Source organism: Lathyrus oleraceus, chromosome 4 (genome assembly GCF_024323335.1).
Source record: "Lathyrus oleraceus cultivar Zhongwan6 chromosome 4, CAAS_Psat_ZW6_1.0, whole genome shotgun sequence".
NCBI lineage: Eukaryota > Viridiplantae > Streptophyta > Magnoliopsida > Fabales > Fabaceae > Lathyrus > Lathyrus oleraceus.
In genome coordinates this window covers 440668808-440686441 of record NC_066582.1, presented here as the reverse complement: position 1 = coordinate 440686441, position 17634 = coordinate 440668808, and the positions used below count along the sequence as shown (strand labels likewise).

Genomic DNA, 17634 nt, shown 5'->3' with positions numbered 1-17634 from the left:
CCCTAACATATTTTTCGCTCATCTCTCTCAAAATATGACCCTAACATCTCTCTCATATGGAAACCTCAAACATATGCAGCCAACTCATATTCTTTGAAGGATCCCTTTGTTGCATCAAATCATAGAAAATGGATACTTTACAGGTTTGTCTTCACTATAGTTTATGTTTCAAATGTATTATTGTTTATGTTTCAATAGCTTATTTCATAATGTTTGAACTTTCTGTTTGTTTTGACTTGTAGGTAGGGATGCTTATTTCAATAATGAGGGTGAAGCTAAAGTAAGCGTTGTAAACTTGTGTGAAATACCCAGAATGACATTCATACAAAATAGACACAACTTTACAACTCTAACTCCAGCTTCATCCTTCTTCGATTGTGGATGCCATTATCGGACATGTGAGTTTTTGAAACATTCTATGAGTTGATATGTTTATTGTATTGTGTATGTTGTTGATAAATGTTATTTTTAATGTTTTTTAAAAGACGAGTTTATTATATCTTATATGGTTTGAGTGTTTTTCCAATTCCTTACCGAATATATAATTTTTCAGATTGCATTAGAAAATTATAATATGATAGATAAAGTTATATTAGAAAACAAGTACATGTTTAATTCTTGACAATAATTCTTCATCTTGTTATTTGCATTTAGTTCTTTAATCGTTTGAACTTTATTTAATACTTGTATTTCTTTCACCGCCTCTTTCTGCACCTCTAATTTTATTTACCAAGTAAGTAATATTTCACAAAATAAATTAGAGGTGAAGGAAGGGGAGGTGGAAGAACTAGGAGCATTAAACAAAGTTCTAACTGTTAAAGAGAAAAATGCGGATAACTTAGTTGAAGACCTCTTATCAAGCATTGAACGTGAACTTGTTCTTTTAATATGACTTAGTTTTTCATGTTATAATATTCTAGATCAGATTGAAAGGTTATATGTTTGGTGAGCATTAGAGAAATAAGCATTCCACATAATTTATAATACACTCAGATGTATATATCACAACAGTTGTTTATACCAACCGTTATTAAATGTTATGCATTAAAGAATATCACAACGATTGTTTAGCGTAACTATTGCAGTCGGTATCATGCTACATAGCTTATAATCACGGTCACACGATCGTGGCAGAAAGCATCATATGTACTGTCGCATATCGAAAAATACGATTCCTCGAGATGGTCGCGAAAATATAGTTTGAACAGAGTTGCCACTAAACTTTATTTATTCTAATGAAGGAATAGTAAAATATCGATAAAACCTTTAAAAATAGAATAATGGTCGTCGCAACCATATTCGGGTTCGGGGTTCGATTACATAAAGGGAAGGTATTATCACCCCTCACGTCCATTGTACTCAACGAGAACCTTTTAATCTAATTTGTGATTTGAATGTTAGCTTAATGTTATTTGTTTTCTTCGAAGGATAAAAAGTTTAAAAAGAGAAATGGAAGGAAACCTCAAAAGGGGGGAAATGGAGGTTTTTTATTAGTGTGCTCACTAAGATCTCGCAATCTCGTACATACGTATCCTTATGGTGCAATAAGGAAATCAGTGCATTCGTAGTTAGGGGAACTACAGTTTATTGGTGTCTTTTAATGAACAACTATTTAGATCGCATTCTAAAGTCTAAACATTAGCTTGTCTACTCTCGACGGAGGCTTAAGCACTAGTTTGTTATCGGCGTTAGAAAGGATTGAACAATGTTCTTTTTTAAAAGAGTTTTGATCACACGGGGGTGACAAGTTGGACTAATATGTTGAACATTTTGTTTGGATGAGGATTACTCGGATAATCGAGTAAGGCAACTCGTATCCAAATATTCTAGGAGGGAAATTGAAGGCTCTAGACCATCTCTCTTTTCATCCTTAATTGTAAAAGAGTTTGATGATAGTTAAGGTATTTTGAATGGATGACGAATACTCAGATGGACGAGTAAGGAAACTCGTATCTAAGTATTCGGGAAAGGGAATAGAAGGCTATAGACCACTTTCTTTTTCATCTAAGTAATTATGAAAATAAGTTTGTGTATGGTTGATGTATTTTAGATAAACGACGAATGTTCGAATGACTGAGTAACGCAACTCATATCCAAGCATTTGAGGATAGGAATCGAAGGCTCTAAACCATCTCCATTTTCATTTAGTTTATTATGAAAATGATTTGATTTAATTGGTTTAGAACTTTTTTAGAGAAATGACAATTGTTTGAATAATCGGGTAAGAGAACTCATACTCAATCAATCGAGGAAAGGAGTTGAAGGCTTAAAACCATCCCCTTTTTCATTTCTAAATGAAATGATGTTTAATCATGATTAAGTATTTTAGTTTTAGTTGAATAAGAATACTCGATGTTGGATCGAGGTTTTAAATTTGTATTTCACAGATAAATTGGATTATATTTAGTGAATCAATCATCTAATCGATTACTTAAAATCGAATAGATCTCATTGTAAGAAAGTCCAAGAGTAAGCTATGTGAGGTTGATGGCGATGCTAAAAACAATCGACTTACAAAGGTGTTTGAAAATGGGTTTGTGATCAGCCACCATTTATGCTATGTATTTTGTCACTTATTCGGCGAGAATCAAGGTGATTTGTATTACTTTGTTTTAATTAATGTTTTGTTGAGTCTATTTCTTTCACCGATAGCTTATTTTACTATTTCATCATTATTTAGTGTCATTTCTATTATTTGTCGCATTTTACGCTTTGTGTGTGTGCATTTTTTGTGTTTCAGGTCCAAGTGGAAGACCCAAAAGACTTCGTGCGAGAAAGTGGAGAAATCTGGTGTTTTAGGAAGGAAATGACCAAGCTACAAGTGGCCTTCCACAACCACCCGTGTCACGTGACACGAGCTATGGCAGGATGATAGCCTTACAATAATTCAAGAAAATGGAAAATTAGTGGTGTAACACGGCCACCTGCGTCAGCTAACATGGGTCGTGTCATGTTTCCTGAGCTTGAAAAAGGAATTGGAAAATCAGTGGTGCAACACGGCCACTCGTATCAGCTGACACGGCCACCCGTGTCAGCTGACACGACCGTGTTGGCTCAAGCGATGATTCTTTTTGCTCTTTTGTTTTTTCACCAATTATTGAGCTGAAAGGGTGCTTTGGGGATTTCCAACCAATGCCAATGGATTTTCACTATTTAGGAGAGTTTTTATGAGGAATGAGGGACTTTTTGGAGAGCACGAAGAATTATTACACGATAAAAGATTGGAGAGATCAAGGAATTAAGGGAGCGGGAGATTTTCATGAGCGGACACAATTGAAGATCCAAGTTATCCAATCACTTGTAATGTATAGTTTTTATCTTGAATTTATTTTGAACAATATGAGTAACTAAACCCCCAATGCTAGGGGGTGTTCCTGATTTGAATTTGTAATGACTTTGAGTTACATTTGCAATGACAATATTGTTTTTCAGAATTACCGTAATCTTTTGATGTGTTTAATGCTTTCTCTTTCGGAACAATTGAGATTGTTGTATGATTATCGAGTAGGCTAGACTGCCATTGATAATGTTTTCATAAGATTATTCAGCAGTAGATATCACCTAGGACTAGGGATACCTTGTATGAACCAGATTATTCTCGATATGTTAAAACTTAATTTCACCAGTAATTTTCTATGGACATAGAGATTAGGGTTGAACGGTTAAAGGTTTTCTCACAAAGGCCTTGGGAGAAAACACCCTTGAGAACTGGTAGTAATTAATTGATAGTTGTTGATGCAATGGTGACTCAGAGTTGTTACAGGGACAAGTTACACACCTTCCCTAACATGTTCCTTTACCTTGAAAACCCTTTTTACAGCATTATTTATTTTATTTGCCATTATTTTTATAAATTTGAATCTAAAACCCCCCAACACTAGTTTTTGTTTAATTGAATGATTATTCGAACTCGATATTAACACGCAGTCCTTGAGATTGACATTCAGGGAATTTCTCCTTTATTACTGCAATAGGCAAAATATTACACTTGCTATTTTTTTGATCAAGTTTTTGGCGCCATTGTCGGGGACTGCCAAAATGTAGAGTTTAAATTTAGTTCAATTGATTTTTTTTTGCTCTGCAACTAAAATTTTATTTCTGTCATTTAATTTATTTCGAATTTTATCAACTAATCTGCCTCTGATATTTTATGCGAGGTAAGACCTCAGCTGAATTTCCTTTTAACGCGGAAATTGAAAGAACTTTGCATGCAAGACTCAGACAAGCTAGATTAGCAAAGTTAGAATTGGACAAAGAGCAACCAATTGTTCATTCAGAGCCAGAAAAGAGAGGTCGAAGAGGAAGTTCCCTCAGTTCACTCAGATTCCGACTCAGAATTAGAAACAACGGTTGATGATCCTCCACCTCCAAAAAGGCTCCTTGGTGACTATGGAGGTGCAAATGCACCGGGTGGTAGATTAACAATTGTCAACTAACCGGTGAATATGCCTAATTTTCAACTCCATCCAAGCACAATCAATCAACTTGAAAGAAAACCTTTCACCGGAAAGTTGTATAAAGATGTAAATAAGCACTTGTAGAGATTTCTAACCATGAGTACTACTTTGAAAATTGGTGGTCATACTGATGAAGTAAAGAAGTTAAGAATGTTCTCGTTCACTTTAGCTAAAGAGGTGGAAGAATGATTCTATTCTCTCCCATCTGGCAGTATTACATCATGGAAAGAGATGGAAAAGGCTTTCTTAAATGAGTAATTTCCAGCATCGGTATTTCTGAGAAAAGGGTATGAAATCTTGAACTTCAAACAGAAGGAGGGTGAGTCTTTGGGAGATTCCTACAAAAGATTCAAAAGGGTCCTGATGGCTTGCCCAACTCATAATATGGATCAAACTGAACAGATGCAGATGTTTGTTAATGATCTCAAAATAAAGACAAAATAGTTGATTGATACAGCAGTTGGTGGCTCAACCAATTTCTCAACAACTACCGGTATTAAAAAGATCATTGAAGCAATAGCTGCAAATGAGCATTTAGAGTTGTATGATAAGTGTACGAGAAAACCTGAGGGGGTTATTAATCTGAAGCTGGAAACTAATAAAATCTAGTTAGAAGATACAATAGCTGGTGAAATGGAAAAGAAGTTGAAGGCTATGAATATAGGTACTCAACATGTAGCTCAGGTTCAACCTACTAAGACCGTCAGTTGTGAGATTTGTAATGGACCTCACCCCACTGTGTATTGCTTTGCAACCCCTCAACAAATTGAATAGATAAAAAATTTGAAGCAAAATAATGCCTACTCCAACACTTACAATCCAAGCTGGGAGAATCATCCAAACTTCTCCTGGAAAGATCAGAAAGGGAATGTTCCACAACAGGGTCAAGGTCAATATCAAACTCAATATCAACAACATTAACAACAACAAGCTCCAAAGAAAGTAGACTGGGAGATCACCATTGAGAAAATGGTCGCTCACAATATTTAGTTTCAACAAGAGACTAGAAACAATCATAAAAACACCACCACCTCTATAAAAAATCTTGAAGTTCAGATGGGTCAGATAGCACAACAAATAGAAAGTTCTCGAACACCAAGTTCCTTACCAAGTGAAACAGTACAAAATCCAAGAAATCATGAGAATGTTAATGTTGTCACGACGAGAAGTAAGAAGGGTGATAAAGATGAAAAAGTTATACCACCCGGAAAGCCAACTGAAGAGAAAAATAAAAAGGAGACTAAACTTGTGATTAAGTTACCATATCCTCTAAGAGAAATAAAAAGGAACCTAGAGAGACAGACTTTGAGAAATTCATGAAAATGTTCAAAAAGATAGAGAGTCATATGCCTTTGTTTGAAGCACTCGAGCGAATGCCCATGTGCACAAAATTCATGGAAGAGGTAATCGCTGAAAAGAGACCAACAACAGAAGAACTGGTAGGCTGGAAGGAAAAGTGTAGTGTAATATCACTAGGTAAGAGAATTCCAAAAAAACAGAAGGATCATGGAGCGGTCACAATATCATGAACTATAAAAAATATAACTTTTAAAAAGGCACTAATTGATTATTGAGCTAGTGTGAGTCTGATGCCATTAGCAATCTATCACATGTTGGGTATTGAAAATGTCAGTGATACAAGGACAAATCTGAAGTTTGCAGATCACTCAATAAAGAATGCATATGGGATAGTAGAAGACGTATTGGTGACAATAGGGGAATTGAGTTTTCCTATTGATTTTGTAATCATAGACATGTGAGGGCAAAGGTTCTTAGTCCTTGTTTTAATGATGTCAAGCCTTTTATTAGCTCATACTGTGTACTTTGGACGGTGTCATCATATCATAGAGTACATTCATTCTTTAACATGCTCAAAGTATCAATTCAATGTGTTTATGCATATAGGAGCATCTCATATATGTCAATATTGCACTTGATCATTATTGGTACCTGTCGTATCTCGAAAAATACGATCCCACCCGATGGTCGCGAAAATTTTTATGTTCGAACAGAGTCGCCACCGAACTTTATTTATCCCAATTAAGGAAAAGGAAAATATCGATAAAACCTTTCAAAAATAGAATAATGGTCGTCGCAACCATATTCGGGTTCGGGAGTCAATTATGCAAGGGGAAGGTATTAGCCCCCCTCACGTCCGTTGTACTCAACGGGAACCTTTTAGTTAAACTTGCAATTTGAATGTTAAATGAATGTTTTTTTTTTCTTCGAGTGATAATTATATTGAAAAGAGATGGATGGAAACCTCAGAAAGGGGAAAAGGGAGGTTTTTCATTAGTGTGCTCGCCAAGATCTCGCAATCTCGTGCCTACGTATCCTTATGGTGCAATAAGGAAATCAGAGCATTCGTAGTTCGGGGAACTATGGTTGGTTGGTGTTTTTTAATGAACGACTGTGTAGATCACGTTCTAAAGGCTAAATGTTGGCTTGTCTACTCTCGGCGGAGGCTTAAGCACTAGTTTGTTGCACACATTAGAAAGGATTAAACAATATTCTTTTTTAAAAAGAGTTGAGTTTATCGATCACACGGGGGCGAGGAATTAGGTCTAATGTGTTTGGTATTTTTTAGAAGAACTACAAAACATTGAGCAATATGGTGCACACCAATTGTTCAATTTATTCGAGAAATAATAAGGCGAACGCCTCTTATTCCCTTTTCGTTCAAGTTATTATTGAAAGCTGTTTGTGGAAATCGAATATGCGTGGTAGTGAGGCGAACTCCTCCCACTTGCTTACTCAAGGAACAATAAGGCGTGCACCATTCATTCCTTTATCCAAGTTCATTTAGCGTGTTTTAATCAAAAGTCGATAATTTGAGCAATATGGCGAGCGCCAATCATTGAATTATTCGAGAGATGGCAAGGCGAACGCCTCCCATTCTTTTCATCCGAAGTTTAGAATTAAAATGTTTTAGAAGTTATATTACTTTGGAAGAAACACTTCAAATTCGAATTTGATACGGTTTTAATTAGACAACGAGAATTCAAGCAATACGGCGAACGCCAATTATTCGAATATTCGAGAGATAATGAAGCGGACGCTTACTATACTCCTTTTCATCCAAATCTTAATTATAAAAATAAAGTCTTTAGAAATTATATTTAATTTGGAGAAGAGATTTGAAATTATGATTGAAGCTTTTAATCGGGATGACAAGAATTCGAGCAATATGGCGTACGCCAATCATTCGAATACTTTTGAAATAGTGAAGCGAATGCTTACTATACTCCTTTTCGTCCAAAGTTTAAATTATAAAAATAAAGTTTTTCAGAAATTATATTTAATTTGAAAAAAAAAAAGTGATTTAAATTGGTATGAATGGGATTTAATTAGGTAGCAAGAATTCGAGCAATGTGGTGTACGCCAATCATCCGAATACTCGAGAGATAGTGAAGCGGGTGCTTCCTATACTCTTTTTTTACTTCTATTTTAAATTATAAAATAATATCTTTTTAGAACTCGTATTGATTTTTAAAAAAATGGCTTTAATTCAATTTGAAGTGGAACTTGATCAATGGAATTGAAAAATGTTAGTAAAAAAATAATATTTGTATATTTTTTGCTATGATTCATCATAATAAGGTTCGGCAATTAACATGATATAAAATAATCAGGCATGCTTCAAATAAGAAGTGTGAGACATTCATTAGGAATTTCTATTAGTATAAGTGAAAATGGGCTTGAAAAGTAAACCTCTAACCCAATCCATCATTAAATAAATTTTCAATTTATTTTACTCAACCAAAACAATTGGAATGAGGGATTAGAGGTATCTAACATCCACACTCTGTCATTCACTAAGGAACTTTCTTAAGAGCTTCACCAACCAACCAATTAGGCAACAACATATGGCGTAGAAAACAACTAACACACACAGAAAAATGCAACACTCAACATCGTTCTCCTCGTTGATCTCGTTTACATAAACAAAATAAATTGCAGAAAAATGTAAACCGAAGTTTGTAACTAGACAAAACAAAATCGGTAGCAATACCATAAATCGAAACCAGGAAATATATAATCGAAGTCAAACAACACAATGCTTTCTTCCACATTAAAACACAACTACATAAGTAGACAAAGATTTTAATGCCTTACTCAAAACAAATCAAAATTTAAACGCATATAACAACTTTAAAATATGCTAGGTTCATCCAATGTATCATTCCAATACAGCCGAGGTACCGACATGTTCATCATGATAATGTAACAGCAAAACAAAAAAAAATCTAAAATATATGAAACACCACATAGTGTCAAACCGAGTTTTGAAATGGATTTGTTACTGGAAACGTGAGGTTGAAGAAGATAGTACGAAGCGGAAAAAGGCGAAAGTGGAGATATGGTTTGTTGGTGCTTCCACGCAAGAGTTAGGCGCGAAGGAGCTTCACGATGTCGCTGTGGTGAACGACAGGCGCGTGGATTTTTGGATTTATTGGAAGGTGGATGAATTAGAGAAGTAATATTGATGAGAAAACCGAGTGGAGGTGGTTCGCGGTAGATCTATGGTGGATATTAAAGTGGGTGTTTGACGGCGGAAGGAGAGGATGGTGGTGAGAGGAGGGTTGTTGGGTTCGCGACGTGTTTTGGGGTTTGATAGTGGCAACAAAGGTTTGGTGGTGTAAAGCGGAAGACGAAGAGGAAATGAAGGTTTGTCGCGGTTGTGTTGTCGGAGAAAAATGGAAAGAAGGAGAGGTGAGGTGCTTGCGTGATGCCGGAGGAGGCACAATTTTATGAAGGAAGCTCGTCGGCGAGATTGAGCCATAGCGAGTTGGACGGTGATGGAGCGTTGGTTCGTTGCCGGAGAAGAAGATGAAAGGTGCGAGTGGGGTTATGGAAGCGGACGACTCTATGAACATGGGAGAGATACAACGGTGTATGATTTATGAGGGGTGGTGGTTTTTATGGAATCCCCTTCTTTTCGTTTCCTTTTCTCTTTTTATTTTTCAGAGAGAGAGTTTGTGGTCAGAGAGCTTTTTTCATTTAAGTCCCAGAAGATATCCGTGAGAGAAAATCTCCCTATGAGAGTGGGTTTTTATTCGTTGGGTATTCTGAATGGGTCTCCTCTTTTGTCCTTTTCGATGAAGTGGTTTTCCATATATTTGTTTTTGTCCAAATGTGTGTAGTGGTGTGAATGGTTTTTATTCTTCTTTTTTCAAAATCAGACTAGTGGTCTTTTTTAATCCTAAAAAGAATTCCCTTTTATATATAAAAAAAGTACCCCTTTATTCCCCACAACTGCCTTCAGCTCTCAACAACTTTCAATTCTTTACCCCTCTCATCAATCGACACGCGGCCTGGAAAGAGGAGAGAAAACTTTGATTGCTAGTTGTCCTATGAGTGACGTGTGACACCGGTGGAACGGGGATCCTCCAATTGGTGGGATCATTATCATTTTAATTTCTGACTTAATTTAAAGAAACAAATAAAATACATCATATTTTATGATTGGTCAATGAAGAAAAACGAGGATAATGCATGTGAACCTTTGATCAAATCCGAATCGACGGTCCTGATTAAATTAAAGAAGCACAAACAATTTTAAAATGTCAAAGATTCTCATTTAATATGATTTAATCGATTTAAAACAATTTAAATTAATCAAATTAAATAAAATTCACATCTTTGTAAATGCACATGATAAAAATAAAATGAGAATATGGAAAGTTCTATTTAAATATCTTGATTATTTTGACAAAAGAACAAAATTAAAACGACTAAAAATGGATAAAAGTCGGGCAAAAAATTTCTCAAAAAATTATATCGGATGCACTAAAATGATCAGCACGAAATATACTTATTGGAAAAATACAGCGTTTCTTTTGATTTTGAAATAAATTTTCATCGGTTAAAAGGCTCAGACGGATTAAAATACGACCGAAAAAGTCGTCAAAAAAATATAACGAGCAGACCAGGTTAAACTACAGGAACGGTAGATTAATAATACTGACGTATGCAAGCTTGATTTCGAAACTTTTTACCCGCTGATTTTGCATGTACTTGAGAAATGATTTAACCAATTTGTCTGTATTTTCGAGAGTTTACTCCGACTGATATTTTAGGTATTATTCATGATGAAATGCATGTTATGTTGTACAACTAATGCAAATTAAAGATAAAATCAAATTTATTAAAATTTTAAAATGCCCGGACAAAATTGGGGTATGATAGCTGCCCCTATTTAATTAACTTGAACTAGAAGGTATGAATGACAACAGTCTTCGTACATTCAAGGTGAAAGATAATTAAATACGAAAAGACCCGAATTTTCCCCTTTTGAAATGCAAGGAAGACATGCATAAGACGATGCAATAAGAAATACGGTAAGAAAGGTAAATGAAACAGTCAAGGCTCTATGGGAACCATCAGAACAGAATCTTGAATGCCAGTATCGAGATATTCCAACAATGGAATGATACCTCAACTATGTCTAAGACTTTCTAAAAATTAGCAGAATAGTGTCTTGAATTGAACATATGAGATTCTCTGAGGATCAATGAAGCAGTACCTTATATGATATAATCGAGATGTCCCGACAAGGGAATGATACCTCAACCGTGTATAAGATTCTTCGAGGATACTCAGAGCAGTATCTCTAAAACAAATGAGACTCTTCATATTGATGAAGCATCATCTCGAATAGCAAAGTGAGATTCTCTGTGTCATACCGAAGCAGCATCTTATATGATAGAATTAAGATATTCCAAACAAAAGGAACGATACCTTAATTGAATCTAAGACTCTTCGAGGATACTCAGAGCGGTATCTCTAAAAACAGAAGAGATTCTTCACATCAATGAAGCAGTATCTCAAACAGATAAATGAGATTCTTCAGATAAATGAAGCAGTATCTCAAATAGATAAATGAGATTCTTCAGATAAATGAAACAGTATCTCAAATGCTCGTCTGTTGGGGGAAATATTTTTAAAAAGACTCTCTTTGAAGGAGATTTACTAGCCAAGCTCTGCAGAGGGAAAGCTCATAAGAGGCATTTTAGGGTAACCTCTGCTTGGGGAGGAAGGATAGCAAAGATGTTGGGGAATATCATTATCCACCACAAAGTTGAATAACGGCTTGCTGGGAAATAATTCCATGAGCACATGCAGGGTAATAATTTTATTTAGAAATAAGGAAAGTCCGGGATGCATATGAACGACCCTGGATCCTGATACTTTGATGTGATTTTTGTATGATGTCCCCACTTTGGGTGGAAATACCATGCATGGGATGATGCATGAGATGTACGCAGGGATGCAATTGCTGGGGGATATTTAGGATGTGCATGGGAATGCAACTTGTTTTTGATTTTGTATAAGGTTATGGATAAGTATGTTGATGATTGATGGGATTATGTTTGATGAAATTCCTGTTTGGCAGGGAAATTATGCGTGAAATGATGCATGTGGGAATGCAATTGGGTAATTGGATATTTTGTAGGGCTTTATTTTTTCAATGAGATTGGTGGGGAATATCATCATCAAAGGGTTGATGGAAGATAGTGAATGTCATCATCAAAGGGTTGATGGAAAGGTAAATGTCATCGTCAAAGGGTTGACGGAAGGAAACTTCACTAGGGAGTGACATCATCAAAGGGTTGATGGAAAAGGAATTGTATATGTAGTATCGTCGTTAAAGGGTTGACGGAAAGAAACTTCACTATGGAATGGCATCACCAAAGGGTTGATGGAATATAATGAATTTTGACGTCAAAGGGTTGACGGAAAATAATTTGTCATCGTCAAAGGGTTGATGGAAGAAAGCTTCACTAGGGAGTGGTATCATCAAAGGGTTGATGGAAAATAATGACCATCATCAGATGGCTGATGGAAAAGAGACCTCACTATGGAGTGGCATCACCAAAGGGTTGGTGGAAAAGGAATTATATATGTATTATCATCGTCAAAGGGTTGACGGAATAGGTAAAGAAAGGCATCACCAACGGGTTGGTGGAAAAGGAATTAAATATGTAATATCATTGTGAAAGGGTTAACGGAATATGATTGTCATCATTAGAGGGCTAATGGAAAAGAGTTTGTCATCTTCAAAGGGTTGATGGAAAGAAACTTCACTAGGGAGTGGCATCATCAAAGGGTTGATGGAAAAGGACGATCATCATCAGAGGGCTGATGGAAAAGAGACCTCATTATGGAGTGGCATCACCAAAGGGTTGGTGGAAAGGATGATCATCATCAGAGGGCTAATAGAAAAGAGACTTCATTATGGAGTGGCATCACCAAAGGGTTGGTGGAAAAGGAATTTTGTAATATATCGTCATCAGAGGGCTGATAGAAAAGAGTTTGTCATTGTCAAAGGGTTGACGGAAAGAAAAAGTCAGGTTATGCTTTCATCAAAGGGTTGAAGGGAAGGATTTATTATGTTATGTATACATATGATGCATGTTAATGAAGATTTCTCGTTTTTGTGAGAGAGCTTTTTGATATGCAACTTCCTGATTTGGCAGGAAAGTCATGCGCGTTTATTGTATGCAGTGCATGTGGTAATGCAAGAGGATTATTGGTTATTTTTTATTGGTCTCCCCTTTTGAAGGTGAGACTTTATGGGTACCAATGTTGATTGGATTTGGGTTTACGAAGATGCCAGCAAAGTGGACTTTTATTTTTGGTAGTTGCCAATATGTGTTGGACTTTTGGTTGGTGAAAGGTTTTGACTTCCCGACACCCGATCTTCTGACGATGCGATGATTTGAGGATAAATATGGATGCTCTTGGTGCCGCAAGTTTGATCCTTTGTTGATAGATTATGTGTTTGTTCTTGAGAGAACCTCAACTTCTTTGCCTGATACTATTTGCAAATGAACGTAGCGACGTAATCGATGCATGGGGATTGTGCTCTTGCTCTTCCCTAAGGCTCTTTGCAATTTGTCTGCCTCGGTCTGCGAGGTCCTTGGAGGAATTCATTTTCTGAAAGGAAACCCTGGGAATGAATATACCATGGCTTGAACCAAATTTTTCCCAGTGTATGAATCTTTCAGTAGTTTGCCCCTGATTGAGATTTTGAAAGGCTTTCCTCAGATGCATTGGATATTTGGAAACAGATTTGCCTCCTTGATTAACTGATGCTTGGAGATTTGTCTTTTGACTTACCAATTCATATTCATTGGATACCATGCCCCAAATCCATAGGTTTAAGAAGTAGCCTTGATTTGAATCAGCATTGACGAATGATCAAGTTCTTCTCTGATTTATTCTTGTTGGAATTTTCTTGATGTTAAGTACTGACTTGCAGTTAAAATTGTTTATTTAATCAATGATAATTTTAATGCGATATTCATGCAGGTTTGAAAAATCATTTATTGAGGTGATGTGATAGTGTGTGACGAATGAACCATTAGTCCAAACACAATTCTGATTTAGCTAGTGTGAAAGATACAACGGGAATATGATGCCAATACAGGTGATTAGCAAATATTTAGGAGTCAGTTTACGCAACCTTGCTGTAGTATGCTTTCGGAATAAACCCTACTTCAACTAAGTCTTTTGAGGGTTGTAATGTGGCCTGGTTCATGGTTATCGAAACAAGGATATGAGGCTCAAAAATATTTTTTTGTACCCACCCTTCTTCTTGATAAACTCCAATCCTACGCTCAGTTAATTCAACATACACATTCGTCCTTTAAGAGAGTTTTGAAGGTATAAGGATAAAGATTCAAGATTCGCTTGAAATGGAAGTCACCTGATTTTTCTCTTCATGGATGTTGGTGACCCTTTGATTTTGGTATGGTGGCCACTAAATCTTGTTTTTATTTTGTTGAGGGTTTTTGTGGCCTCTTTTTATTTTTGTTTGTCTTGATCCCTAACTTTTGCCTGGACCGCTTTCTGAAGCTTTTGTCCATCGGGATTGCCCCAGTTTTTGCCTAAGTCGCCTCTTTGGGTGTTCGACCTAGCAGGCTCTTTCTTTGATTTTTTTTTGGAAAATTGTGACTTCCAAGTCATTGGTTACTGAAGAACGACCGACATAACTTTTGGATTTTGCATGGTTTCTTCTACACTTCCGGATCTGTGAGAAGAATAGCATGTGGTTGATCCCCAGATGGGATGTATTATCTTGTAATTTGAATGTGGAGTCAGATTAACTGAACACTACCTTGTCCCGGGTTAAATGTAAGGGTTTTATCGATCCGAAAGAAACACATACTTCTAGGCTCGAAGTGGTTGACTAGGGATTAACTCCTTATCTCTCCAGTGTTTGGGGATTTGAAACAATGCATGTACATCATCAGCGGGATTTATCCAAAAGCATACAGTAAGCAATTATGGGTATTTTGTTTTCGTCATCCTCGCTTCAATCTTTGCTAAAACAACAATTTGATAAGTGAATGGGAGAAATATCCTTTTTTTTTTATATAAATGGAAAAGGTGAGTGAATACGAAAGGATTCGTTCAAACATGCATAATCATTTCATTAACATTACCATTAAGGGAAACAACAATACTTGAAAGCAGATAAGTACTTTAACGTGCAAATAAAAATACAAATGAAATGCTAGCAATATCTCAATGGTTGTTAGTGCAAAGGAAGCTCTCTCGTGTCCGATTCACTGTTGGGCCAGCTTTCTTCAGAGTTGGTCGGTTTTCTCATCAAGACTAGTATAATAATCATCTTGAGACCTATTCTCGGAAATTTCTTCCATAACATGGACTGATGGATCAACACAACTAGGTGAAGGAGTATTATTGATTTGCAATCTTCGAGGCGCAAATGAGAACATCTTGGAATCAAGCAGAGTTTGTGCCTTGCTCTTGAGCACTTTGTAGTTCAGTTGAATGCCCATATGCCTCAACATGGTAGTCACATTGAGTATTAGTGTCAAATCTTGGTGGATATGGAGGTATTATTGGATTCAGTTCCTTTGGAACTATCAATCCTCTTTTGATCAAATATGGCAATACTTGATTGTATGGCATTGGAAACGGATCGATGTGTCTCTCTAGCTTTCTTGGCCTTTGTTGAGCATGTTGACATTGTCGATGTGGAACATCTCGTCGTATGTATGCCTGATGAGGATGAATCTGTCATTGATACTGAGGAAATCCTTGATTTGTAGGATATTGACCATATGGAGAAGATGGTGTCTGATATGGAGGTTGTGGGCTTTCCCAGACTGCATTAACTTCATCCTCTTCTTCCTTTTGGGAACTAGCAATAAATTCACTCTTAATGCTCTGGCTATTTGAGGCGTATTGGATTTTTCCACTTTTGAGGCCATACTCTATGCGTTCTCCAATTGACACCAAGTGAGCGAAGTCTGATGCTGCACTACTAATCATCCTTTCGAAGTATGGACTTTGCAGGGTGTCCCTGAATGAGTCTATTAATTCTTTCTCTGAGAGTGGTGGTTCAATGCGAGTTGCTAACTCTCTCCATCTTTAGACATACCCTCTGAAGGATCCGTTGTTTTCCTGAGATAAGGCCCTCAGCTGCATGTGATCGGGAGTCATGTCCAAATTGTATTTGTACTGCTTCAAAAAGGCATTAGCTAGGTCTATCCATGACTAAACATTATTCCTTTTTAACTTCATATACCAACTCAATGATGCCCCAGTCAAACTGTTCTGAAAACAGTGAATCATTAGCTTATCATTGTGGGCATGAGAGGTCATTTTTCGACAAAACATTACTAAATGGTGCTTTGGACAACTATCCCCTTTGTACTTCTCAAATTCTGGTACTTTGAATTTTGGGGGTATAACCAGGCCAGGTATCAAACACATGTCTAAGGCATTCAGTTCAACAATATCTTGTCCTTCTATGGCCTTGAGTCTTTTCTCTAGCATGCGACATCTTTTAGCAATCCTATCATCTTGTGGTTGTTCGGTATTGACCACCAGGCTTGCCCCATTGGAATCTGGCACATAGAATGCAAAACTGTGATACTCAACAGCATCATGATATGGGGAAACCTCATCTCGAACAATATGACATTCTTGTACAACAGAGTTATCAACTGGGGTTCGCACAGGCTGAGGTTGGGTAGGATCATTTACTGGAGGTGGAATGACATTCTCAATAACTGCAGTCTGCTGAATGTTGTCCTCCCTCTTTGCTAAGGCTATCATAGCCTCCACAAGTTGGTATATTTGGTTTTTCATTGAGTCAACATCTCCTCTCAAAGTAATGTGGCTTTGCTCCAACGAATCCATAATCTTTCCAGAGCTACTTCAAGTTCGATACGAGTGTCGGGAATTCAACTGCGGGTTATGGACAAAGGATGGGATGAGTTTTTTTTTGTTTACGAAAATGATATGGAATTCATGCTTATGAGATGAGAATGCATGAAATTTTGTATTTAGGTATGCAATGGAAATGTAATTCAAGTATAGCTAGGATCCAAGATATCACGAGTATCATATGGTACACCCTATACGGACGTTCTATGTTCCCTACCCCACACACAAATGATGGCTCCTAAGGTTTTTCCTTTCCAAGACAAAACTTAAAGTCATGGATTGTGTTCAGCATCCCATCGTAATAATGGGCTAGCCACATCGTGATGAGAGTTCTGAATCAATCTACTCTAAGTGGGATTTTGTATTGTTCGAATGGGGTGTAGACCCCTCGGTTCAATACTACACAATCGCCAGTCATGAAGATGGACTTCAGTTTAAGGCGAGGTTCCTAGAGTCACGGACCAGGTTCAAAGTTTCCTCGCAATAGTGAGCTAGCCATATTGTGATGGAAATTCCGAATAGATCCACTCTAGGTGGAGTTTTCGTATTGTCCCAACGAGGTGTATACCCCTCGGTTCAATACTACATAACTCCAGGTTCTAAGTTCTTCTCAAAGCTCGGGTACGGAGCTTATCTCACAACATGTATCAAGCATCATAGACCACCCAATATAATAGAAGAATATGTCACATAACATAAATAATACATCAAGATATAAAGAAGCACACAATAAAGAAACATAGTATTTTAACATTCGTAGCAATTTGAACTAAATTGGGCTTGACTCTCTCTAGCTTGGAGTTATGTCCCCAGCAGAGTCCCTATCTATCGCATCTCGAAAAATAAGATCCCTCCCGATGGTCGCGGAAAAATTTATGTTCGAACAGAGTCGCCACCGAACTTTATTTATCCTAATGAAGGAATAGGAAAATATCGATAAAACCTTTCAAAAATAGAATAATGGTCGTCG

The 17634-nt window shown here is 36.8% G+C and overlaps 1 protein-coding gene across 1 annotated transcript; it reads right to left on the bottom strand.

The window, feature by feature from the left end:
* Positions 1-15989: 15989 nt before the first annotated feature.
* Positions 15990-16637, bottom strand: LOC127137893 (uncharacterized). Its single transcript, XM_051064300.1, has one exon. It carries the CDS (start codon positions 16635-16637, stop codon positions 15990-15992), a length of 648 nt encoding a protein of 215 aa, XP_050920257.1.
* Between the last annotated feature and the right edge of the window lie 997 nt (positions 16638-17634).